Here is a 26229-nt window from a genome sequence, read left to right as displayed (position 1 = left end):
CATAAGTCATTATGTAAGTGTAAAAAGGACCCTATATTTACTTTAATACATATTCCTGGTCTTAATGTGAATGATTCATTCATTCGCATTATACTTTGAATATACCACAAAAGCCAATATTTTATGTGATTCTATTAACAATAACCAATAAAAGGACAAAATTAATCATCTATTCCATGATGTGTTCAAAAAAATGTAAACACTAAAAATAAATTATTTTAAGTGAAAGTATGAAAAAAAGATTTTAATTTTGAGACTGCAAAAGATTATATTTATCAGCGTTATTAAATTATATGTGTTGATAAATATTAACTCTAAAGGTAATCTAAGTGTAAAAATAAGCAGAAAAGAGCATGTACAATTAAACATCCAATATCAGCCAATATAAACTACCACTCAAGTTTGGGGTCAGTAAGATTTTTATTTTTAAAGAAATTAATACATACTGAATATCATTCAGCAATGACACATCAGTTTCCACAAAAATCTTAATATAAATATAAAAATATAATATAAAGAGAAATGCTTCTTAAGCATAAAATCTGCATATTAGAATGACTTCTGAGAAATCATGTGACACCAAAGACCTGAATAAAGACTACTGAAAATTCAGCTTTGCCATCACAGATATAAATCACATTTGAAAATATATTAAAATAGAAATTCACTATTTTAAATAGTAATGATATTTTAGAATATTACTGTATTTTTGATTCAATAAATGGAGATTAAGAGCATAATAGACTTCTTTCAAAAACAAACAAAAAAATGTATTGAACCCCAACCTTTGAATGAGATTATATATATTTAGATTATATATATATATATATATATATATATATATATATATATATATATATATATATAGATAGATATATATATATATATATATATATATATATATATATATATATATATATATACTGCTCAAAAAAAATAAAGGGAACACTTAAACAACACAATGTAACTCCAAGTCAATCACACTTCTGTGAAATCAAACTGTCCACTTATTGACAATCAATTTCACATGCTGTTGTGCAAATGGAATAGACAACAGGTTGAAATTATAGGCAATTAGCAAGACACCCCCAATAAAGGAGTGGTTCTGCAGGTGGTGACCACAGACCACTTCTCAGTTCCTATGCTTCCTGGCTGATGTTTTGGTCACTTTTGAATGCTGGCGGTGCTTTCACTCTAGTGGTAGCATGAGACGGAGTCTACAACCCACACAAGTGGCTCAGGTAGTGCAGCTCATCCAGGATGGCACATCAATGCGAGCTGTGGCAAGAAGGTTTGCTGTGTCTGTCAGCGTAGTGTCCAGAGCATGGAGGCGCTACCAGGAGACAGGCCAGTACATCAGGAGACGTGGAGGAGGCCGTAGGAGGGCAACAACCCAGCAGCAGGACCGCTACCTCCGCCTTTGTGCAAGGAGGAGCAGGAGGAGCACTGCCAGAGCCCTGCAAAATGACCTCCAGCAGGCCAAAAATGTGCAAGTGTCTGCTCAAACGGTCAGAAACAGACTCCATGAGGGTGGTATGAGGGCCCAACGTCCACAGGAGGGGGTTGTGCTTACAGCCCAACACCGTGCAGGACGTTTGGCATTTGCCAGAGAACACCAAGATTGGCAAATTCGCCACTGGGGCCACTGTACTCTTCACAGATGTTGCAGGCAGCAGAACGTTCTCCATGGCGTCTCCAGACTCTGTCATGTCTGTCACATGTGATCAGTGTGAACCTGCTTTCATCTGTGAAGAGCACAGGGAGCCAGTGGCGAATTTGCCAATCTTGGTGTTCTCTGGCAACCTGCACGGTGTTGGGCTGTAAGCACAACCCCCACCTGTGGACGTCGGGCCCTCATACCACCCTCATGGAGTCTATTTCTGACCGTTTGAGCAGACACATGCACATTTGTGGCCTGCTGGAGGTCATTTTGCAGGGCTCTGGCAGTGCTCCTCCTGCTCCTCCTTGCACAAAGGCGGAGGTAGCGGTCCTGCTGCTGGGTTGTTGCCCTCCTACGGCCTCCTCCACGTCTCCTGATGTACTGGCCTGTCTCCTGGTAGCGCCTCCATGCTCTGGACACTACGCTGACAGACACAGCAAACCTTCTTGCCACAGCTCGCATTGATGTGCCATCCTGGATGAGCTGCACTACCTGAGCCACTTGTGTGGGTTGTAGAGTCCGTCTCATGCTACCACTAGAGTGAAAGCACCACCAGCATTCAAAAGTGACCAAAACATCAGCCAGGAAGCATAGGAACTGAGAAGTGGTCGGTGGTCACCACCTGCTGAACCACTCCTTTATTGGGGGTGTCTTGCTAATTGCCTATAATTTCCACCTGTTGTCTATTCCATTTGCAAAACAGCATTTGAAATTGATTGTCAATCAGTGTTGCTTCCTAAGTGGACAGTTTGATTTCACATAAGTGTGATTGACTTGGAGTTGCATTGTGTTGTTTAAGTGTTCCCTTTATTTTTTTGAGCAGTGTATATCAATGTGATGAAATTATACTGTAAATCCCTAATTTATTGTATTTGGCCAGGAAACACCTCATTTATATTGTAAGCAAGTGACAAGACAAACCTAGAATTCTGCCATAATGAACAAGATGTCTAAACTGCAAACAAATGACAACAAAATCAAATGTGACGCAACATACTAGAACTCATCCAATTTAGACAAATGTACAGGCCAGTGTTTCACTAGATTCTCTCCAGCTGTATGTGACTACATCACTGTCTCTCTGCTCTTTCAAAAAGGGAGAGTGTGGCACAATTGAGGCAAGAGAAAGGAACTCTGTGTTTCACAAAGGGGTTCTTTGAAGCCAATGAAAGGAAAGGAGACTTACCCTGTGGCTTCTGGGCTTCTTCTGCTTCCAGTGGACTGTGTGAGAGAGAGAGAGAGAGAGAGAGGCAAAGACTAATGAGCTTACGAATTAATATGTGGCAAGCAAACAAAAGATGACACAGCTGCTCCTGAAACCTAATCACCGCTTTGCCGCCCCTCACAGCATTTCCATTGTCCTGCTTAAGGCAGATAAGAATGGGAACTCAGTGGTAGATAAGCATGAGAAACCACACACTACACATAATAAATGATACACATTGGTAAAGGATTATTCAAGCACTGTAAAGACTAACAACAGGTCAATATAGAACTTGTAAAGTCATTGTAATTTTCTTTACAGTCATGCAGGCTGGGTCATGGACTTTTTATATAACACTTATATGTTTGGATATCAATAAAATCTGTGAAAAACAAATAAATCGTGAAAGGCACATATCTGAGATGAAACCATACATTTAAAAATGTGTGCCTTTTAGTTCATCAATGCTTTGAGGCCATAAGCCAGTTCACACTTAAAAAGTGATGTGTGCAGCTATACAGTAGGCACATTTTTGGTCTGGAAAATCATAGGAAGTGGGAAATATACACACCAGTTATTTCAGCACATAGAGAAGTTTGAAATAAATTAAGGCGGTGAAACGGAGTTGTGGCTCCGGCATTATTATTCCCATTTAATTATTCCCATGTGTGGTTTGTACACAGCTGTTCACAAGTATAAAGTACAAGAGACGCAACAATTACAATGTAACTATCATATTATGGTTAATATATAATAATATAATATAATAATATATTTAATAAGATAAAAGGTATCTAATCTAAAAAGAAAATACGCTTTTCATATTAAACAATACAACAGACATTTATCACTTAGTTTACCGCTTTCAAATAAGAATTTGTATTACTTAAATTGATAATACTTAATACATTTATATTTATATAAATCACACATGGATTTATTTTATACAAATCTATATAATCTAATTTATATTTATTTACAGTATATTATGTCATACCTTCTCATTATATCATACCTTAAACTTCTCTAATATGCACAAATCAAGCATCTGATAGACATTTGCAGGGTGTTCCAAAGGAACTTATTTTGTGAAGTGAAGTTCAACATATATTCACTATCCCGTGCTCAGTGAATAAGGAGCAGTGAACACTGCGAATGAACCCTGTTGATTGGACCCACAGCTGTGATTTATGCTGTGAAGCAACTAAAGCCTGATGACTATAAAAAAAAAAAAAAGTATGTGTATACAAATATATGAAATGTATATAAATGTACACGTAGAAACCATGTTAAAACAGGAATAGAAACTACTAAGCAATTCTATTTAATTTTAGAACGAAATTCAAGAAATAACAGCACAAACATGACCAGCAAAAATATATATGTCATTATAAAACCACAACTAACAGGAAAAAAACATGTTTTTATCAGACAGCACATATGAGTAGAGGCTTATCTACACCCAAGGCAAGCACAAAGAGCCATGAACTACCATAGTAGAGTACTAGTAGAGTTTTCTTTTCCCTATGAGAGTTCACCAAAGGTTGTTACAATGAGTCAATGCTCATACAACTGACATTTCTGAGAAACAAACAAAGCTTTCTGTGTTTAGAGTATACAAGTTACTGCTAGAGGAGAAATATGGCATAAATGTGTAACAGACACCCCACTGGGGGAAACACTTCTAAATAACATGACAAATTTAAAGGGATATTTACACAACGTCCAAATTTTTTAGGTATCCAAAGTTTTTCCAGAACATTACAAAAAAAATAAATGTAAATGCTTGCATATTGTTGTTTGCAAATATCTTAAATTGTAATAATGTGTTTAGTCATATTGGTTTTGGTATGAAGTTTAGATGGAAGTTCACCTTCACCCAAATAAAATTGTCAATTTTCTCACTCTCATGTCCTTTCAAAGGCACATTGCTGTTATTATTGCAGTGAAACAAAACGTCTTTAAAAAAATCTTCAAATACTGTAGATCTTTTCATAAGTTCATCATGACCACATGGCGCTTATGGCACAGGTTTGATGACATTTGATAACATTCTAATCTGATTTTATAGCTGCAGTAGAGGGGGGTGATTATCAGTGTGTGAGAAACAGACCAAATATAAGTTATTAAAATTTATGTTTGAATAATATATTCAAAGTATATTCTTTTTGGACCTTGTCAGCTCATGATCACCAACTGCTGCAGTCCTTTTGTGTTCCATGGGGACAAAATACAGCATGCAGTACAGTTTTGAAACAACATGAGGGTGAGTAAACAATGCTGATTGGCTGAAGACAATTTCTGGAAGGGCAAGAACTATCCTTTGCCCCAGGAATGTTCTGAAAATCCTTCTAAAGCACGTCCAACCGTGGCCCTGAACCTGACATGTTGGGTTTCTGAGAGAGGTCAAAGGACTTGGATGCACTCATCCTGGCCAACAGAAACAGAGGAAGAAATAAAGGAAAAAGATGGAATAGGAAGTTTGGGAAGGTCAAACAATAAAATTAGGAATAGAAGAACGTAGGAGAGAGCGAAGGAAATGAAAACATTTGATGAAAGAGTAGGTAAGGGGTTGAAACAGCATGACCCAACTCATTCATTCATAAAGAATGGCCTTGATATTACAGCAGCCTGCAGCTGAACCCTATTAGATATGCTAGATGTGTTTCCAGAGGACAGAATTACACAGTTACACATAATCCGGTTAAATACTGCTTCCCTCCCTACTAGTCATTTAGCACATCTCTATTGGGATCCATTTTAAAGAGATTCTTCTCATTTAGTATATCTCATATTTTTAATCAAACTCTAAAAAATAATTTTTACCAACACTGGTAAAATAACTGGTATTTTTAGCTTTCCTAAAAAAAAAAAAAAAAAATAAAAAAAAAAAATCCTACATCCTTTCTGTTACCTTATAACAGTCAAAAGTTTGGAAACTTTTGACTGTATAAATCTACTTGTTATACTTGTATAAATCTATCTATATAAATCTACTTGTTGTACTTGTACAGGTCCCACCCATCTCTGGTTACAAAAAGTTAAAGGAAGAAAACACCCCCAGAGTCAACGAGAGCGGGGGAAGTTGATGACTCACCGACAGACTTCATGGCTACTGACCCAGGAACGAAACAGACAACGAGAGTGATGATCAACAAGACACCTGAGATAACAACACCTACTCCAGGAATTAAGCTCCAGAGTTGTAGATGTGGCTGGACCAAGGAAACATCCTATGCAGGCCTGAGAAGACACCAAGGCTTGAAAAAGAGCTTGCTGTCAGAGCAACAGGTAACTCGCATTGACCGTTACTTCTTACGAAGAAGGTCAAATAAGTCAAGTGAAGTTCAGCAGAGGGACCAAAATCAAAGTCTGCAGAACATCAATCCCCCTGTTCGAGAGGAAGATGAGGAGCCAAGCATAGTGGTGCCCCACAAGCCCAACCTGCTGCAGCCTTCAACCGAGAACAAGATTCAGGGGCGAAAACCACAAGTCAAGTGGCCAAAATCCTATGAGAAAAAGGAGTGGGAGACGATTGACACAGACATCAGTAACCTCCTGGGACAACTGAGGGGAACTGCAGTCAAGAAGCTGGAGGCAAATGGGAGACCTGATTTACAACTATGGTGCAGAGTGCTTTGGGACGGCAGAAAAGAGGAAGAAAACATCACCCAACCTGACGAACTCCAAGAGTCTCCTGGAGTTTGTCAGGGTGGGTGATGTTTTCTTCCTCTTTTCTGCCGTCTCAAAGCACTCTGCACCATAGTCAAGGAAAGAAGGCAGCTGAAAAAACAATGTGAAAAGGCTCCAGAGGAGGAGGAGGGGGGAATTAATCTGCTACAGGCAGAAATTAAGAACCGACTGGCAACCTAGAGGAGAGCTGAGAATCTGAGAATGAGATGTAAAATGAAGGACCAAGCAAGATCAAACTTCTACAAAGATCCCTACAAGTTTGCAAAAAAACTTTTCACAAAGGAAAAAAGTGGCAAACTCAAAACATCAAAGAAAGATCTGGAAACTTACCTCAAACAGAGCCACACTGACAGCCAGCAATGCGGACAGACAACTCTTCCACCCAATATGCCACTGATACACTCCCCAGAACATCAGCTGGACATCAGCCCCCCCAGGTGGAGCAAAGTGGAGAGAATTGTACGTTGAGCAAGAGCTGCATCCACCCCTGGGACCAATGGAGTCCCATACCTGCTTTATAAGAACAAACCAGAGGTATTGCGCTTTCTATGGAGGCTGATGAAAGTAGTGTGGCAGAAACAAGCAATTCCAACTGCATGAAGGAGGGCAGGAGGCATCCTAATCCCGAAGGAATAGGACTCTGTGGACATCAGACAGTTCTGCCAAATCAGCCTCCTGAACATTGAAGGCAAAATCTTCTTCAGTGTAGTGGCTCACAGGCTGACAGCCTACCTGGAAAAGAACCACTACATTGATACCATGGTGCAGAAAGCAGGGATTCCAGGCTTCTCTGGTTGCTTGGAGTCTTAGAGTCTACACACAAACATGATATGGAATGTCAAGGGGAAGCGGTCGGAACAGCGGTTTTATGTGAGCAAGGAGCCTATACCAACAGTGGCAGAGAAGCCAGTCAATAGCCTTGGACTTTGGTACCATGCCACCCTCAAGGACACAGAGCAAGTAGACCAGCTTAGGCAGGACACAATGCACTGCCTTGAGAGTATCAACAAGACCATGCTCCCTGGCAGGCGAAAGCTGTGGTGCCTTCAATTTGGGCTACTACCCAGGATGATGTGGCCTCTTACCATCTATGAGGTACCAATCTCAAAGGTAGAAAAGCTGGAGAGGTTGGTCAGCTCACTTGCCAAAAACTGTCTGGGACTCCCCAGATGCTTTACTAACATCGGACTGTATGGAAAAGGCATCTTGGAGATTCCTGTTTCCAGCCTTGCAGAAGAGTTCAAGTGCTCTAAAGTAAGGTTGGAAATGACACTAACAGGGTCCCGTGACCCATGTGTTTCCCAAACAGCTCCTACCCTGTTGACCGGAAGGAAATGGAACCCAGCTGCAGCTACTCATCAGGCGAAGTCAGACATCATTGGCAATGTGCAACAAGGGAGAAGAGGCCTTGGCCTTGGAGAGAGCAGACCATCGTGGCATAGGGCAGCTCCAGCTCAGCGCCGACAGCTGGTTGTCGAGGAGGTGCGTCGTCACGAGCAGGCAACGAGGTGTGCAAAGGCTGTTTCACAAGCCAAGCAAGGGCAGTGGATGAGATGGGAGGGAGTTGAGAGGAGAAAGTTCTCTTGGAGGGAGCTGATGGGCATGGAACCATTTCACATCAGCTTCATCTAACGTGTAACGTACGACGTCCTGCCTTCCCCCTCAAACCTCAACCAGTGGTACGGAGAAGACCCGACGTGCCACCTCTGTCCATCCCCTGCAAACCTCAAACACATTCTGGTTGGATGCAAGACAAGCTTGTCACAAGGCCGCTATACCTAGCGGCACAACCATGTCCTTAAGTGCCTAGCAGCTACCTTGGAGAGCAGACGGATAAAGATCAATGTCCTGTCTCCTCCATCATTCCATCCTTCATACTCAAGGGAGTTCATCCGAGAAGGTGCAAAGACAGCCAAAGTCCATTCAACATCAGAAATCAGCCAGCTCGGAAGGGCTCGAGACTGGAAGTTGGTGGCAGATCTGAACCAAAGGCTTTACTTCCCTTCTGAGATCGCCACAACGGACCTCAGACCAGACCTCGTGCTCTGGTCCTCCTCACTTCACATCGTGTTCATCATTGAGCTTACTGTTCGCTGGGAGGCTGCTGTAGAGGAGGCATTTGAGCGCAAGAGCCTTAAGTACACTGAGTTTGCAGCTGATGCTGAGCAACGCGGATGGAAATCCAAGGTTTGCCCAGTGGAAGTCGGCTGCAGAGGCTTCGTGGGCAAGTCAACCATCAGGCTGCTTAAGAAACTGGGATGCGAGGCCAAACCCTACACCAAACCATCAAAGCCCTCTCAGGTGGGACACCAGGTGCTGCCGACGAGCCCTCTGGAGGTGTTGTGGGCCTATCATTGAAACACCAGAGAAAGAGGGTGCCTACCTGATTACCCCAATGAAGCTTAACCCCCTGAGGTCGGCTATCGCGCCGGCGCGATAGGCTCGTTTTTTTCCCTATCAGTGAAAAAAATAAATAAATAAAAAATATTACTTTTTATCTTATATGCTTGTGTTATACATCAATCGATCCTGTTAAGTGTGTATTATTTTTGTGTATACTCACAATAAAAACAAAGTGTTGTGCTTTTCGCCAAATAAAGAAAAATAAACATGATGCGAGTTCTGCCTCCTCTCTGTCATTCTGAAACGCGTCCGAAAATGATCTGTAACTCAGCGAATACTTCTCACACAGACACGTGAGATATGTCTTTATGAAGCTGGCATTCTCTTCTTTTAAGTGAAGTAATTAATATAAAAAACAAATGTTTTTAACTCATGTAATCCGTTTGAAAGCAAGGAGAGGTGCGTTTTTTTCCTTTTCCCTCATTATCTCCTAATGAGCTGAGGCCGCCACGCCCCCGTTTTTACATTCACATGTAAATAGTTTAGGTAATCTCTGCTTCGCACCCGCCCCCCCGATCAATGCCTTGAAAACACGAAGTTTCATCAGATCAGATTCACTGATAATTCATCGTGTTTAGAGAGGATGGCTCGTTTCTCCGGCAAAGACGCCCTTCAGATGATTCTGGACAGCGAGGAAGAATTCACCTTTTCCTCAGAGGAAGATTGTAATTCAGACGAAGAACGGCAGCATTTTCAAGAGCGAATTGATCCCGCAGAGGATACAAGTTCAGAGTAAGTTGTTTACTGTTATATAATTCCTTTTCTGGTAATATAGAACTTTATATATATTTAATTTCTGAATTTTCAGACTATATTTTCCCTAGTTTTGGCTAGCTTTTGACAACTTACAGGAACGATTGCCTTACAATATCCCTAACATCCGTGAAACTTATATGCTCTTTTTTTTAAATGTGATATTGCTCTTTAAACATATTTGTATATTAAATATATTTCACTCAGTTTTGATTAGCTTATGACACTGATTCATGCTAAAATACTGCATTATGCATAATGTAGATTGTTTGCGAATATCTGCTTATAGGTTATATGTGGTTTAGTGCAACTATAGTATTTCAGCCTCCGGTAAAATATGTGATAGGCTACTGTCTAAATACATTATATTTTTATATAAATGTTCTGGTTTTGGTTGGCCTATGACAGTATTTATCATGCTGCATATGTTTTTGAATACAGACTGTGTAAATGTTTTAGTGATGTGTCGTTCGCGAACGATCCGTTTATTGCATGCTTCACTAAATGCGTGCGGTCTATATGGCCCATCAATGGTCCATAACCATCAATTGCTCATCAGTTTACTTTGAATAATGTATGCTAACAGTTTTATTTTAATTTTATTTTTTTAGGAATGTGTCTGCTTCAAGCTCTCCTTCTCCAGCACCTCGCAGAGGGGCACGCAGTGTCGTTCAGTTCTCAGTGCGATTGAGAATCATACTGAGTAAGTACATATATGTAATATTTTACAGATGAAATGTAGCCTAATTGTGTTTACATCATAATAATATAAAAGTAGCCTATACCTATTCTTGTGTGAAATGACAAAAACCGTTGTCTTTTTTTATCCATGGCCATTAGTGATTGATAATGATAATACAAGTTCTTTTATTGTGTTATCAGCATGCTCATGTGTTTTTTTTTTGTTTTTTTGTTTTTTACAGATGTGACAATGAACATGGGGGGTGTGGACCTGTCTGACCAGCTGATACAGTACTACACAACACAGCACAAAACCATGAAGTGGTACAGAAAGATCTTTCTACACTTCTTGGACATTGCTTCCACCAACTCTTTCATTGTGCACAAAGAGCTACATGGTAACTTGTCCCATAAAGAGTTTATGGAGCAACTTATAACAGAGCTCTGTGGTGTGTCACAGAAAACAGCACCAAAACGGACCAATAGTGACCATGTACCAGTTCCAGGAGCTGAGCTGGCATCAGATGACAGGGATGCTGCCACAGTTGGTTGCCGCAATTGTGTGCATTGCACAGCAGTGCGCGGTAAAAGACAATTAACACCATGGAAATGCCAGGCATGCAATGTTCACTTATGTCTTCAGTTAAACAGGAACTGTTTTCAGGAGTGGCATAAAGATGTGTGACTGTGTTCAGATGTGTGTGCTCTGCTGACCACCTTTCACTAACCATCAGCCTTCAGAAATCATTCTGATATGATGACTATTTTTTAAAATCAATGTTGGAAACTGTTGTGCTGCTTAATATATATTTTTTATAACCTGTGATAGTTTTTTCAGGATTCTTTATTTTGCTCATTTGATTTACTTGTAGCCCGCATATAAACGGGGCACAGGAATTTACTGTGAGATACCTGCCTTTACTTTTGTTTATCGCTCACAATTGCTCACATTTGATTTGCTTAGAGCAAATTTAGAACATTTAGTTCCTCCACATAGAGGAATTACAATAAAACAGATTGAAAAACAAAACCTTTGAATCTCCTCTTCTTTGTTCAGGCACTTGATGGCCCATTAGAGTGTATGTCACACCCCTGGTCTGAATCTCATTAATATTGATGGACCATTGGCCCATTAATATTGATGGGCCACCCCTCCCATGCATAAACCTCTTCTGACAAAAAAACTGTTTTAGAAAGTTCAAATCAATGTACTGTTTTATGAGAATGATAAGGCTGGATAATTTTATCATTTTGAAGCCAGAACTCAAAGCTACACAATTCATTGGTCAAAAGTCTTATTTACACATATTTAGTATGTGTTTTGTGGTCTTATTTCTGCAACTTTCATTTGTATTTTTTCCAATAACCACGCATAAACATTATTCTCTTAAAAATTCAAACATATACATGCATGTTGATCAGATATTTTGGTAGCCCTGTTTGTGCTATATAGAGTGAATTTACACCTTTGCCATTAATATGTTTATAAATAACTGAAAAAAGCACAAATGTCAGAGCATGTCAGAACACCTCCAGGGCCCAGAAAACAGCTCAGACTCCAGAGGGTTAAAACCCCCATTCTCATCCCACTCAGCCACCACCACAGTGAGGAAATTACTCCGATGGATGCATCGTCACCACTCATACATCAGACCTGTCACCACCACAGAGAGGAAACCACTCCGATGGATGCATCGTCACCTCTCATTAGGGCTTTGACTCCGAACTTCGTTATTCGAATATAATTCGAATATTTAAAAAAATAATGATATTTGAACGAATATTAGGCATCCTTTAATATTCTAATCTGTTATGGGCTTTATTTTTTGTAATTGTGTTCGCTTGTAAACGTTGTTTTCGATTCAGATTCCGAGGCTTTTTCACGCCTGGTGAAGTTGTGAATCGCGAGCTCATTAGCAAGGCTATTATTGGTCATCTGTGCTCCGGTAGGTGACGCTAGCGTCCTGGTTAGCACCTATTTTGTATACCAAAACAATGGCCACGCAAACGTCTACAACAACCACGCCTGACGAGGAGTTCAAAATCTACACTCCTGACAATTTGAAAAGCAACGTGTGGCGCTACTTTGGGTTACCAAAGAAACGGAAAAATCACAAGTAAGGACAAAGTCCATTTTTTTATATAAAAAAACAAACAGTCGTGACAGTGTGTTTTTCTTCTGAAAACATCATTGCCTGCCTATTGACATTGACTGATACACTGCCCTCTGGTGGACAGAACATATACAACTTAAGTTTGATACCAATATAGGTCTTACTGAAGGCATTTTAATGGTCAAAATATTATTAACAAATATTTGAATATTCGAATATTAATAAACAAATGAACTTCAAATATGATTTTTGGGCAAAAGTCAAAGCCCTACCTCTCATACCTCAGGTCTTAAACAGGGGATTGTTTCACCTAGTCCTAACTTCTTCAGAGTGAGGTGCATCCTCAGGTGCTTTTTAAACTGTATTGACTAAGTTTATATGCATGCTGGTGCTGGACAGTTGTTGGCTGCTTTTCCTTTATTATCCGCTCCAACCCATCCATATTTGAAATGAAACAGAATAATTTTAGATTAAAAAGTAATTCAGATTTTTGACAAACTTTTGGTAGTATAGACTGCATGGCAATTCAAATTAAAGGTGCAAATGCTCAAAGATAACACCTCTTTGATCGAGTCAAAGATTATCAAGGCAGAATATCATGTGGTCAGATCAAGTCCACCGCCAGCACGTCTGCTGCACACAATCTCACTGATTCTCAAACATACCTGAGAAAATAGCTAAAGACTACCATTGCGTCACCTCATAAATCGCATCCGCTTCGGCCGTTGTCAATGATATTCAACCAGTGATGTTCAGGTTTACTTTCACTTTAACACATAAGCCTACACAAACCAGATAAGACACTTACAATACAGACAGCTAAAGACTAAACAGTAACATGCCAGGACAGGACAGGCTGGTTTAACGTGTAATGGCTGAGGAATGAACAATGACAACATGCAACTCTCATATTTATGCTATCAATTTTAATGAGGTAATAAGTAAAGCTGGCATGTTTGTTAGTCTCTAGAAAATCAAGCGACTGCATCACAGAACAAATCAGATATGGGCAACAGGGTGATGGCAAGTACAAAGAATTGCTTGTATCATGACTTACAGGTGAGAACATCATGAGAACAATTTATTTTGAAATTTGCATTTTTATCTTAAAGATACAAAACATTTCTTATGGATGTCTGGCCTGCTAATTGAAATAAAGCACATCATACATCAGTATAGACCAAAAGTTCACAAACCTTTAAGCGGTGGACCACTTCAACAGTAAAACAAAAATTGTGGACCACCTAAAACCACAAATCTGGAGGAAACCACAGACTAATTCAGATTAACCCTCTATGGTACGGTGTTGCCTCCAGGCAACATAGTCTATTTTAATTTATTTTTAATAAAATGAGACGCCCATTTATTGGTCAACCCTATCTCAGGGGAGAAGAACTCAAATACTTATCAATGAAAGTGCAAAAAAGTGGTCACATGACCCACAGGGTCCATTTTGTGTCTTGTTTCAGCACATGTGCACAGGACACGATGTGTTGAGGATGAAGATGGATATGCCATCAGGACTTCCTCTTTCTATTAATAATAGTCGTGAGGTCTGGCTTGGGAGGTTGCTGAGCGCGACGAGCCTGTCCCCAATCTTTACGAGGGGGAGCATGGTCCGCCATGCTCTGCTTCTTTACCTCCCTGGCTTTTGAAGAACCGGGGCGAGGTTGGGTGGCCGATGGCCCCTCCCCTTGAGTGTGTCGAGAAAGAAACTGAACGAATGCTTCATGTTTCTTTACTTCCTTGAACCTGGCGATGACAGTATTGACGGAGTCGCCAAACAGGCCAGAGGGAGAAATAGGGGAATCTAATAGAAACAATCTGTCTTTCTCTTTGATACCCGTTAAATTAAGCCACAGGTGCCTCTCCATGCTGACTAAAACCGACATTGAACTGCCGATGGCACAGGCCGTTTGCTTGGTCGCACGGAGAGATAGATCTGTGGCTCGACGAAGCTCAGAGAACGCTTCCTCGTCGATTGTACTGCCCGCACTCAAGTCCTTCAACAGGTCAGCCTGGTACGCCTGTAACACTGCCATAGTGTGCAGTGCTGCACCAGCCTGACCTGCAGCTTGGTAAGCTTTACCCACAAGCGCTGATGTTGTTCTACATGGCTTTGTGCCATATCGCATTAATTATCGCAGGCGATACGTCCGCGATATTAACGCGATATGGCTCAGCTTGTCAGTTAACTACGGCTCTTTGTAGTGAATGCCACTCCATCTGAAAGCAGGTGATGGCGATTTACTACTAATCAAGGAACCGGCTTTACTGACGAGATGCGCCTAACAATGTCATGCGATATATCGTCCAGCCCTAGCCCCACGATGGTAATGCGGGTGCGGTCTGGAAATAGTTCAGACGAGAGCGCAGCATCTTCACTGTGAACAGTTCACAATGCGCGCACTCGCCTTTCTCTAACGCGAGAACCGCGTGCTCTTCCCCCAAACAAACAAAGCAGTAATCGTGTGTATCCAGCTCCGACATAGGACGGGAGCATGGAGGAACACAACGCTTACTCTGCTGTTGACTCATTTCTTTTTGTTTTTGACTTTTTAAACTCTATTACAGTCTTTGAGAGAAAAAGATCGAGAAATTAGAATTTTCCACAGTATGGTCTGAAGACAAAAGACCTGATGATGCACCTGTGGCTCATCTATTTATAGCCTTGTGTCGCGGGTGCGCGCAGATGACGTCATCGACCGAGGCTATATTACCTCCGGGTCAATTCTATTGACGTGTTACACACAAAATTCACAGCTGGTCACGATTAAAGACATTCCCAATGCGCTAAGCAGCGCAGCATCGATTGTAGCTTTTGAAAGGGAACTTGTAGGGTCATTACAATTTTTTTTTTTAAACTGGTGTGGTCAGTGCCACAATAGTGCTATTCAAGACCCTGCTACCTGTGGACTTAGGGGCCCGAGTCATCACCATTTTTCCAGTTGCCAAAAATATAATTATTACTTTCATTTCATTGCTGTAAAATTTCTTAAAGGTAAGTTACAAAAAGAATACCTTGATTAAACTTTTTCATCGTTTGATCAACTCCATCATCATTTAACTCCAATACATCATATTTTCGTTGAAAAGTGCGTGGCCGTGTCCTCTCTGCTGCCATCTTGTTTCTCCTAACTAGGTTAGGAGACCTATCCAGCTCTCTTAAATAATTTACTAGCTGAGACCAAGTCTTAACACTTAGGAACCTTTATGAATCACACTTATTCTTAAGTTTAGGAATAAGAGTAAAATTATGTCATTCTTAGAATTTTGACAGACTTGAGACTAAAATTTTACTCTGAGTGGCTTTATACATACGGCCCCTGGATTTTATGTTTCTAAATGAAACTTGGCTAAAAGACGTAGTATAACTGCGTAGCGCAGGGGTCGGCAAGTAACTTTGGCCGCGGGCCAATATTTTTTTTAGCCAGTAGATGGCGGGCCAGCTACACAGAGTAGGCCTATGGATACAAATTAAATACTCTTATATAGGCCTATGATCGCGGAATATGATGGGTCGTCACAGTCCGTGGATCATTCGTTCAATCGTTTTTTCAAATTAAAACCAAAAAGATGAAAAAAGATGAAAAAGATTAAAAAGATGAAAAACGACTTGTTTTTCCATTCCTGAACTAAAATGAAAAAACGAATAATGACGGGTTTTCTGATTTTCTGATTGTGCTCAGATCAAAAATAGAAAAAAATAATTACTGGATTAGACAAATTTTAATTTTGATTTTTAATTTTTAATTTAACACATTTTAAACAGATCAAGTACTATTGTGGTAACAGATTACAGCCATTTTAATAAAGGTGTGAATAGCAATCATGCCTCATTCGCTTACAGTCCGACTTTTGAACTTTATTCCTTTTTTATTATTATTATTTATTCGGGACACACACATACACACCTATGGCTTAAGGAGGTCTGCCCGGGACTGTTTTTTTTTTTTTTTTTTTTTTTTTTTTTTTTTTTTTCGCTCCCACAAGGTTCTATTCAGCAACCGCTTAAAATACACTCAATGTTCACCCGCTTTATTTCCCGACCTGACGGGTCCACAAAATTTAGATCTCGTTTCCATAATCTCACATTCAAATGTCTCTAAAAGAAAGTCTCAGAAAGAAGGAGATTAAGTAGCCTATAATAATTATAAATGCTATACAAAAATTGTGTTCGTGTCAATATAAATATTAGGCTATTTTAACATTGTACTGCAGCAGAGAAAAAAAAAAATGCCACAGAAAAAAATTATGAAATATAAATAACAAATTTAATAGGACAAAGGCTATCACTCAAATTTCTAAGCAACATAAACGAAAATCATATTGACCTACTGACAAATGAAGTAGGCTATTTTCTGTCGAACTATTTCAAACATCCTTGCAAAAAAAGAATGTTGTTGACTGACAATGGTTTCAGTACCAAACTATCAGAACCATCAGAGCTAGGTGTAGCCTACAGGCGGTCAGAATGAAGTGCGGATACGCTGTCAAAAGATGTCGGGAGTTGGCTATTGTTAATCAGACCGCCCGCTCCGTCCAAAGTACACCAGAGTTCTGACCGCTACCGTCTTTTGACGCGCGAATGAACACAAAGTGGTAAAGCGTATAACTAGACGCGGCAGGCGCGAATTTGACGCGCTATTCGCGTCCGGTGGTATACTTTAAAATGTAATCCCGCGCCGCATTATTCCCTATGGTCGTTTCACATAGTATGCGGCTGGTGAAATCGCCGCGCGACTGCGGCTTTTCTCAAGTAGTGGAAGAGTTTTGTGCAGCATTTAGGACTTCCAAAATGTTCCGGCGGGCCAGAAAATATTGCTGCCGGGCCAGTTTTGGCCCGCGGGCCGCCAGTTGTCGTTCCCTGGCGTAGCGCTTCTGTGTTATATGTCACACGTAGGCTCACTATTGGCCGACGCTGGTCATGTGTGTGATGCGTGTGACGTACAACCCAGAAGTGCTACGCAGTTATACTACGTGAATTCACTCGAGGCCCAGAGAGAAGGAAATGAATAGTGGAATAAAGTCATTATTTTTGGGGGGTTTTGCGCACAAAAAGTATTCTCGTCGCTTTATAAACTTAAGATTGAGCCACTGTAGTCACTTGGACTATATTAACGATGTCTTTAATACCCTTTCTGGGCCAGCAAGTTATAATGCCTATGGAGGAGTGATCCAGCTCTCAGATTTAATAAAAAATATCTTAATTTTTTGTTCCGAAGATGAACAAAGGTCTTACGGGGTTGGAACAACATGAGGGTGAGTAATTACTGACAGAATTTTCATTTTTGGGTGAACTAACCCTTTAAATGAGAACACTAGTGGGCTATTTATGAAGGCTAGCCTATATCTTTAACACCAAGCATATCTGCTAACTGATGATTTTCTCCTTAATTCTTTTAATTCAAAAGTTTAAAAAGTGTAATTGATGATATTGCTCCTGTAAAAGTCAGGAAGAAGAGTGGCAGACAAAAAGCACCTTGGAGAAACTCAACAGCAGTGCAAAATATGAAAAGACAATGCAGAAAAGCAGAGTGCATGTGGCGGAAGACTAAACTTGTAGTCCATTACTACAAAGACAGCCTTCATGCTTTCAATATGGAACTAGGCAAAGCTAGACAGACTGTCTTCTGGAATATTATAAACAGCTACTTAAAGGACAAGTTCGGTATTTTACACTTAAAGCCCTGTTTACAGATCGTTTCTGATGAAATAGAACGGTTAAGATTAAAATTTGGACTCATGCTGCTGTCCCGAGAATTTTAGGTTTCTTTTGCTTTCCCCAAAACCTCTAGAATGGGTGTATAGGTGCACTGGACAGTCCTTCCTAAAACGCATTAAACTTTCTTTTACAAAGACGTGAAACTCACCGAGTGGTCAGGGGTGTTTACTGATATGCTCACACAAAAATCGCTGCAAAAGATGCTTTCCAACAGGTTTTATCGTAGTTTTTGTCCAACTCCATTTACTTGTATTTGATGTGCTGTGAGGTACGGTATTACTCCGCCGCCACCAACTGGGCTGAAGTGTCTATTATTCAAGCTCTCAACGGAAGAATGTACGGGTGTGAGATGTTTGGAAAAATAAGTCCACAGTTTTACAACGAATGGTAAATGGTATTATTCAAGCTCTCAACGGAAGAATGTACGGGTGTGAGACGTTTGGAAAAATAGGTCCACAGTTTTACAACGAATGGAAAACACCTGTTGGAAAGCATCTTTTGCAGCGATTTTTGTGTGAGCATATCAGTGAACACCCCTGACCACTCGGTGAGTTTCACGTCTTTGTAAACGAAAGTTTAATGCGTTTTAGGAAGGACTGTTCCAGTGCACCTATACACCCATTCTAGAGGTTTTGGGGAAAGTGAAAGAAACCTAAAATTCTCGGGACAGCAGCATTTGTCCAAATTTTAATCTTAACCGTTCTATTTCACCAGAAACGATCTGTAAACAGGGCTTTAAGTGTAAAATACCTAACTTGTCCTTTAAACAACACACGCACTCTTTTTGCTACTGTAGAGAGACTGACAAACCCCCCCAAGCCAGATTCCCAATGAATTGCTCTCAGACCACATCTGATTTAGAAGAAATTGATGGCAAAATTTTGGAAGAAACCATATAGCACCTTAAAATATCAACTTGTGCCCTTGACACACTTCCCACATCTTTTTTCAAAAGCGTGTTAAACAGTTTAGAAGCAGATCTCCTAGAAGTGCTAAACTCCTCACTTCTCTGCAACTGCAGTTGTCAAAGCCCCTCCTTAAAAAGAGCAATCTGGATAGGACCATATTAAGCAACTATAGACAATCTCAAATCTTCCTTTCATAGGCAAGATCATTGAAAAATCTGAACAAATTCTTAAGCTCGAATGGATACTTTTAGACAATAGACAATTTTCAATCTGGTTTCCGACCGCATCACAGCACAGAGACAGCGCTCATAAAGATAATAAACGATATTGGCTTAAATACTGATACAGGCAAATTATCAGTGCTGGTACTACTCGACCACAGTGCTGCATTTGACACTGTCGATCATAACATACTTCTTGACAGGCTGGAAAACTGAGTGGTGCTTTCTGGGATAGTCCTAAAATGGTTAGGAGGGAGATGTTATTATGTGAGTATAGGAGACCATAAGTCTGAGTGGACATATATGACATGCAGAGTCCCTCAAGGCTCAATTCTTGCGTCACTCCTGTTCAACCTGTATATGCTCCCACTGAGCCAAATAATGAGAAAGAACCAAACTGCTTACCACAGCTATGCAGACGACACACAGATCTACTACAGCCCCATTGACTCCCAGTGCCAATGCATTGATGAAGTAAACAGTTGGATGTGCCAAAACTTTCTTCAGTTAAACAAAGACAAAACTGAAGTCATTGCATTTGGAAACAAAGATGACACTCTCAAGGTGAATGCATACCTTCAATCTAGGGGACAAACAACTAAAAATCAAGTCAGGAATCTTGGTGTGACTCTAGAGTCAGACACTATTTTCAGTAGTCATGTCAAAGCAATAACTAAATCAGCATACTATCATCTGAAAAATATTGCAAGAATTAGATGCTTTGTTTCCAGTCAAGACTTAGAGAAACTTGTGCATGCTTTCATCACCAGCAGGGTGGATTATTGTAATGGACTCCTCACTGGCCTTCCCAAAAAGACCATAAGACAGTTGCAGCTCATACAGAACGCTGCAGCCAGGATTTGGAGCAGAACCAGAAAATATGAACATATCACACCAGTCCTCTTTACACTGGCTTCCAGTTACATTTAGGATTGATTTTAAAGTATTATTACTGGTATATAAATCATTCAATGGCCTAGGACCTCAATACATTTCAGATATGCTCACTGACTATAAACCCAACAGATCACTCAGATCATTAGAGTGAACCCTTGGTATTTCTAGCTGTTGTGATCCTAAGCATGGTGAGTCCGCTTTTAGCTACTATGCCAACCGCAGGTGGAACCACCTTCCAGAAGAGATCAGATGTGCCCCTACAGTAGTCACATTCAAATCCAGACTCAAAACACATCTGTTTAGCTGTGCATTTACTGAATGAGCACTGTGCCACTATTCGTCCGACTATTTGTACTGTATTTTATTTTATTTTTTATTCTAAACTGTTTTAATTATTCTTATTTCTTTTGATTATTTTAATTTCTTCTCTGTAAAGCACTTTGAATTACCACTGTGTATGAAATGTGGTATATAAATAAACTTGCCTTGCCTATTCGCGATTCTATGAATATGCAAATTAGCCCTGCCTCTATTCATTCACACCAGCTCAGAGATCCACTCGTTGATGATCATACGTTGACGTGATTAGTTACAAGGCAGTTTGTGACATCAGAAACTCCAGCAATTTCAAACCATGTTTTTGAAACCGTCTTTGGTTCAGTGCCGTTTTAAGGAGAAAATACTCCGCAATGGTGATGACTTATGAATTTGAACATGGTTTGTCTGAAAGTATATTAAAAACACCACATAGAAATATAAACAACAACGCTTGATTTTCACCACAGGGGATCTTTAAGTAATGTAAAAAAAGTCATTTTGAAATCTTGAAATAGCTTTACATTTACAGATCTAACAATCTACAATATACTATTACATTCAGTCATTATATATAATAATATAATTGTATAGTGTTTGTTCTGTTTTGTTCAGGTTTCCTGGTCTGTTCTATTTTGTCTCTTGCCTCTAGTTTGTTAATTGGTTCCATTCTCTGAGTTTCCCTGCCTGTTTGTCTCCATGGTTACATATTGATTAGATTAGTTTCCCCCTTTTTTTGCTCTGTGTATTTAGGCCCTCTGTCTCAGGTAGTTCCTTGTCCTGCATCGTTTAAAGGTGCAGTATGTAAAAATGACAACTACTGCAGTCGAATTCAAAATATCGGAGATCGTGGTTTCTCCCGCCACCTGCTCCTCAGACTGGACAGCACTCACAAGGGTTGCCAGTTTGAGCACACACAACAGGAACGAGCGCAATGGACAATGAAAATTGGCAAATTAGCAACGTGCAGTATCACAGACCAAAACAATATTGACCAAAACATTCCAGCCTGGAAACTTTTACATTTCAAAATAAAATAACTGGCTGTAAGTGGTTTTCAGATAAACGAGTATGTGAACTTAGCATGTTTCCTCATATGCAAACATATTATGGTATTTTTATGCTTTAGTAAAGTGAAAAAGTTACACACAGCACCTTTTTAAAGGGACACTAAGTGGGAATTTCTCCCATCTAGTGGTGAAACTGTATTTTGCATTCAAACGAATAATGCTCTCCAGCGCCTCACTTTTCCAAATGCGCGCTGCATCTACGGTTGCCGTTATGTACCAAAAAGTTATGACAGGATGTCTTATAATAGCACTTCGAGTTTTCCTTCGGGTGAACAGGTTTGTTATTTAAAACAAACTGTAACTTGAATCAATGAAAAAAAGAATGTTACAGTATAAATTACTGACTGTGAAAAACATTAACTATGGTAGTTAGTAGTAATGCCGCCTTTATTTGTTATATTTTTGAAGTACGTGCATTGTTAGATATCATCATCCGTGCCTTCTCTAACGTTCCTTTACTCAATAGCTGCTATTCATCAAAGAGCCTGTTTAACTTACTATGAATAGAATAGATAAATAGATATAACTATAAATGTTCTACTGTCTATATAATAAAGTTCACAACAAAGCAATGAAAAATAAGCTTGTAATTAAGACCGTAACATTGACTTACCTGTCGAGAAGAAAGCAGGCAACTTCAGCATCTCTTTTGAAAGCTTTCTCCTGCATTAACTATCCCGACATTAACCCTTGTTTTTGTAATCTCCGCGGTCACGTTTTCTTTTACGGTCTATTTTGGACTTTTCCGACGACGAGGACTCCTTATCCTGTGACTCATATGTATGTATGAATGAACGGTGTATAAATAACCGTGCAGTGCAGCCTTTTAAACTTGCCGGTGCAGTGACAAGCGCCTCTCACTGCTCTGCTTCTCCGCTTCTGCTGACTTCAGTCACGTGATGCTGGTTCTGAACGAAACGCGTTTGGAAACGCGTTGGCCTAGTACTTTTTGTCCCTCTCTGCTATTATAGTTTTTCAAGATGGCGGAACTACATGGAAGCCTTCGTGGACCTACCCGTCCCATGTATATAAAGATAATAAATTCTTCGTTTACGAGGATTAGTCTGATCATTGGCAGAGGTATTTGTACACCATTGAGGGCATATTTATGAATAAAAATATTGATTTTAGATAATAAAATACCTAAAAAGCTACATATTGTCCCTTTAAGTGCTATGTGGTGGTACATTCTCCTAGATTTTCTCCTGTTTGGTGTGTTGAGTATTATATTAAACGTCTCCTTGAGTATCTCCTTTGTTGTGAAATTTATTACAGCCACCTATCCGTGACAATAATATAATATAATATAATAATGTTAACAAATAGTTAATTTTAAGCATTTACTAGTTGCTTTTTTTTTTTTTTGCGGATTTAATCAATCAATCAACTAAAAGATTACTTGGAATCGCTCACAGACCGGCAGTTTGAGACCAAATGATGTAGAGAATTAGAACCAAACAATGAAGAGAAAGTTCTACTCTACTGGCAGAATTACGGCGCCTATCCAACCCCCGCACATTTGCTTATATCTGTTTGTAATTGCCCAGAAATGAAAACCAGTCCATGTTGACTGAGTTTCTGTAAGTTTAAACCAAAACAAAAAGCTCAGATGTCAAAACAGCAGGATGCTTCCTGGTGTAGACCCGCATGGCTCAATCTCCTTGACTATTCAGTTCCCAATGTCTAAATGCTGCCCTCAGTCTGAATTTACTGAGCAGTGAAACGTGAGATCTTTGTTAGTCTCTAAATGGTCAATGGTCATTGAGACTCAAACTCACCTGTGACATTGTTGTGAACTTGTTACTTTGTTGCTGTGACTAACAAAGATGTTAGAGGATGGTGTGGCATCTGTTTTGGCCTTTCCCTCAGAATTGCTCCTGTCTCCTTGCTCTCTCAGAGCAGCGTTATCTTTATTGTACTGACTCAGTCCAGAGGAAACATCTGTCTTCTTTTGCTCAGAGCTGGGCACTGCATCTGAGGTGTCTGTGGTTTCCCGGTGTCTTTCCCTCCGCGTGTACACGGATGAACTTTCCTCCAAGTTGGCATACCGTTCAGACAGCTCCCGCCTTCTCTCAGCCTTGTAGCGGGCGATACGTTCAGCTTTGGATTCCAGAGATGAGCCTTGCAAAGAGTCCACAGAATCCATCATCTCTCTGCCCAGTTACACGTTCTTGCTCACTTCCTAGTGGACAACAAGTCTGCCGATATCATTCCACTGTTGAGAGAGACGAACAAAATGAGATCTCTGTTCTTAAATAATAATAAAAAAATGCCTTTGTTTAAGCACTGAATGAAACAACAATACAAACAAAAACATGCAATTGAATATAAAACTGGCACAATCACTAAAACTTGCACTCTAATCCTTTCCATGGCAGTTTTTTGTCAGTCAGGACCTGTCAAATGAAAGCCTGCAAAAGGAGAGAAGTGATTGGCTGAAAGAAAACACACAGAACTCAAACACCTGCCCACATTGCTGTGTGATTCTCATATTACCCTTAACAGCCCCAGAGAAAGATAAAGAGAGAGAGATTAGCACCAAAGTGCACTTAAAGAGATGGTTCGGAGTAATTTCAACCTAGGGTCCTTTGCACCATGACCTTGAGTCATAATACTAAATACTAAAATACTAAAAAATAACCTTAAACAGTACATTTTTAGTCTTCAGTTATCAAACCTGTCCTGCAGGACCCCCAGCACTGCACATTCTGCATGCCTCTCTTATTTGATACACCCACTTCAGAGCTGTGTTCGAAATTGCCTCCTATACCCTCATTCATGACTCCACTAATATAGTCCACTTGAAGGAGTAAATGAAAACGAGTAAATTCAGACACTGAGTGTGCCGGAAGGGCTGCCGCTTTGCCGACTAATAATCATTTGAAACTTAACATACTAGCAGCTCTAGTAGTAATGAAAAGATTTTTCTTGAACTCTGTCATGGAAACTAGCATGTATAATAACCTTTATTAAAGTAATGAATTAAAAAGGAATTTATACCTCTATGATGTTACGCTGTACCCACATTGAAAAATGAATGGATGGATGATTCAGATGTGGGCGGCATCTTCTGGCAAAACGCGGGAATTCATTTCGGCACGACTCTCACAGTACGTTATGGGTATTCCTTAGCTGCTGAGCGTACATTGGTCGTTCACTCACAGGATTAAATAAGTGCACTTGATAAAATAGTGCCCTATTTAGGGTATAAGGGGCAATTTCGAACACAGTCCTGGGCTCAACGGCTAGAGAATACCCACTATGTACTGGTTGAACCGAATGAATTCCCGCGTCTCGCAAGAAGATGGCGCCCGCAGGTGAATCGTCCATCCATTTTCCAAGCCGCTGGTCCAATGTGGCTACAGTGTAATATATCATACAGGTATAAATACCTTTTTAATTGATAACTAAATTGTTTAATTATTGTTTATAAATGCTAGATTCCATGACATAGTTCCAGATACATATTTGTATTACTATTGGACCTGCCAGTTTGCCAAGTTTCAAATGATTATTATACAGCAAGCACAAACTATGCAAAAGTGGCAGCCCTTTTGGCACACTCAGTGTCCAAATTTGCGCACTATTTTTCATTCACTCCTTCAAGTGGACTACGTTAGTGGAGAAATGTAGGGAACACTGAATGAGGGTATAGGGGGCGATTTCGAACAGAGCCCAGCTCTTGCAATCTGTACTAATAAGCTGATGAGTTAAATCAGGTGCAAGTTAACTTAACACAGTTATTAAAGTGTGATAGTCATGGCAAGGCACAAAATCCTATTTGGAATGTTCTAAATAGCCAGCAACTTACTGTGAGGAATTGTGAGTGTCACATTATTACATAAACCTTTCATATAGAGTGCCAATAAGTAAGCACATAAGAAAATAAATAAATGGCAATATACAGTATGTATCAATGTCCAAAGAAAATATATGTGAAATGTGTCAAAATATTTACTTATTGACTTATTTCATGATTTATTTATTTAATGCTAATTTATTGAAAGAGTTATTTATTATTACGGCACTCCAAATCCTCTATAGCAACTCACATTTGATTTCAATACAGTTTGGAGTCATCATCTTGCTCAAGCTAATGGTTAGATACCCTAGTAAGTATAAAATTATTACCGTTCTATCAATATTTCTGAGAATTTAATGATTTTTTTTTTTTCCACTGAGCTTGTTGCAGAAGGTATCTTATAAGGCAACATATTCATTTAGCATCGTATCAATGTGTGCATGGGTGTGTCTAAACAACTGTGGATGATGGAGGCTCTGATTTTGCTGTAGAAATCTATGACTTATGAGCTGGTGAGGGTGTGTTTTTGCTAGTGGGGGTTTGGGGGATACGAAGAGAAGTTTGCATGGCGCTCCTGGATTCCTGCTGCTGGGTACAGGGGTTAATGGTCCACATCTGGGACCTCACGTTTAATAGCTTCCACACGGAGAGCAAGGGCGAGAGGGAGAAAGGCAGAAAGAAACAAAATGGATGTGGTAAACAATAATTGGAAGGGAAAGAATAAGTTTGTGATAGAGCGCAAAAAGAGAGCAAGACGATTGCTGCTGAAGATAGAGTATTGAA

General features: G+C 39.9%; 1 protein-coding gene across 6 annotated transcripts in view; it reads right to left on the bottom strand.

The window, feature by feature from the left end:
* The window catches only part of svild (supervillin d), a 226291-nt gene that overhangs the window by 147698 nt on the left and 52364 nt on the right, over positions 1 to 26229 (bottom strand). For 5 of the 6 annotated variants that reach the window (XR_014032158.1, XR_014032159.1, XM_081393653.1 and 2 more), the window contains exons 2-3: positions 23423 to 23859; positions 2847 to 2881 (exon numbers count right to left, since the gene is read on the bottom strand). Coding sequence is in view for 3 of the 6 variants with exons in the window: in XM_081393653.1 (XP_081249779.1) it covers positions 2847 to 2881; positions 23423 to 23793 (406 nt within the window). In the remaining 3 variants the exon portion in view is untranslated. The remainder of the gene's footprint in view (positions 1 to 2846; positions 2882 to 23422; positions 23860 to 26229) is intronic. The other variant, XM_081393655.1, reaches the window with a different exon arrangement.

The sequence above is a fragment of the Scardinius erythrophthalmus genome, assembly GCF_964197995.2.
Source record: "Scardinius erythrophthalmus genome assembly, chromosome: 18".
Lineage (NCBI taxonomy): Eukaryota > Metazoa > Chordata > Actinopteri > Cypriniformes > Leuciscidae > Scardinius > Scardinius erythrophthalmus.
Note: the sequence above shows the minus strand (reverse complement) of the source record. Positions and strands in the feature narration are given on the sequence as shown.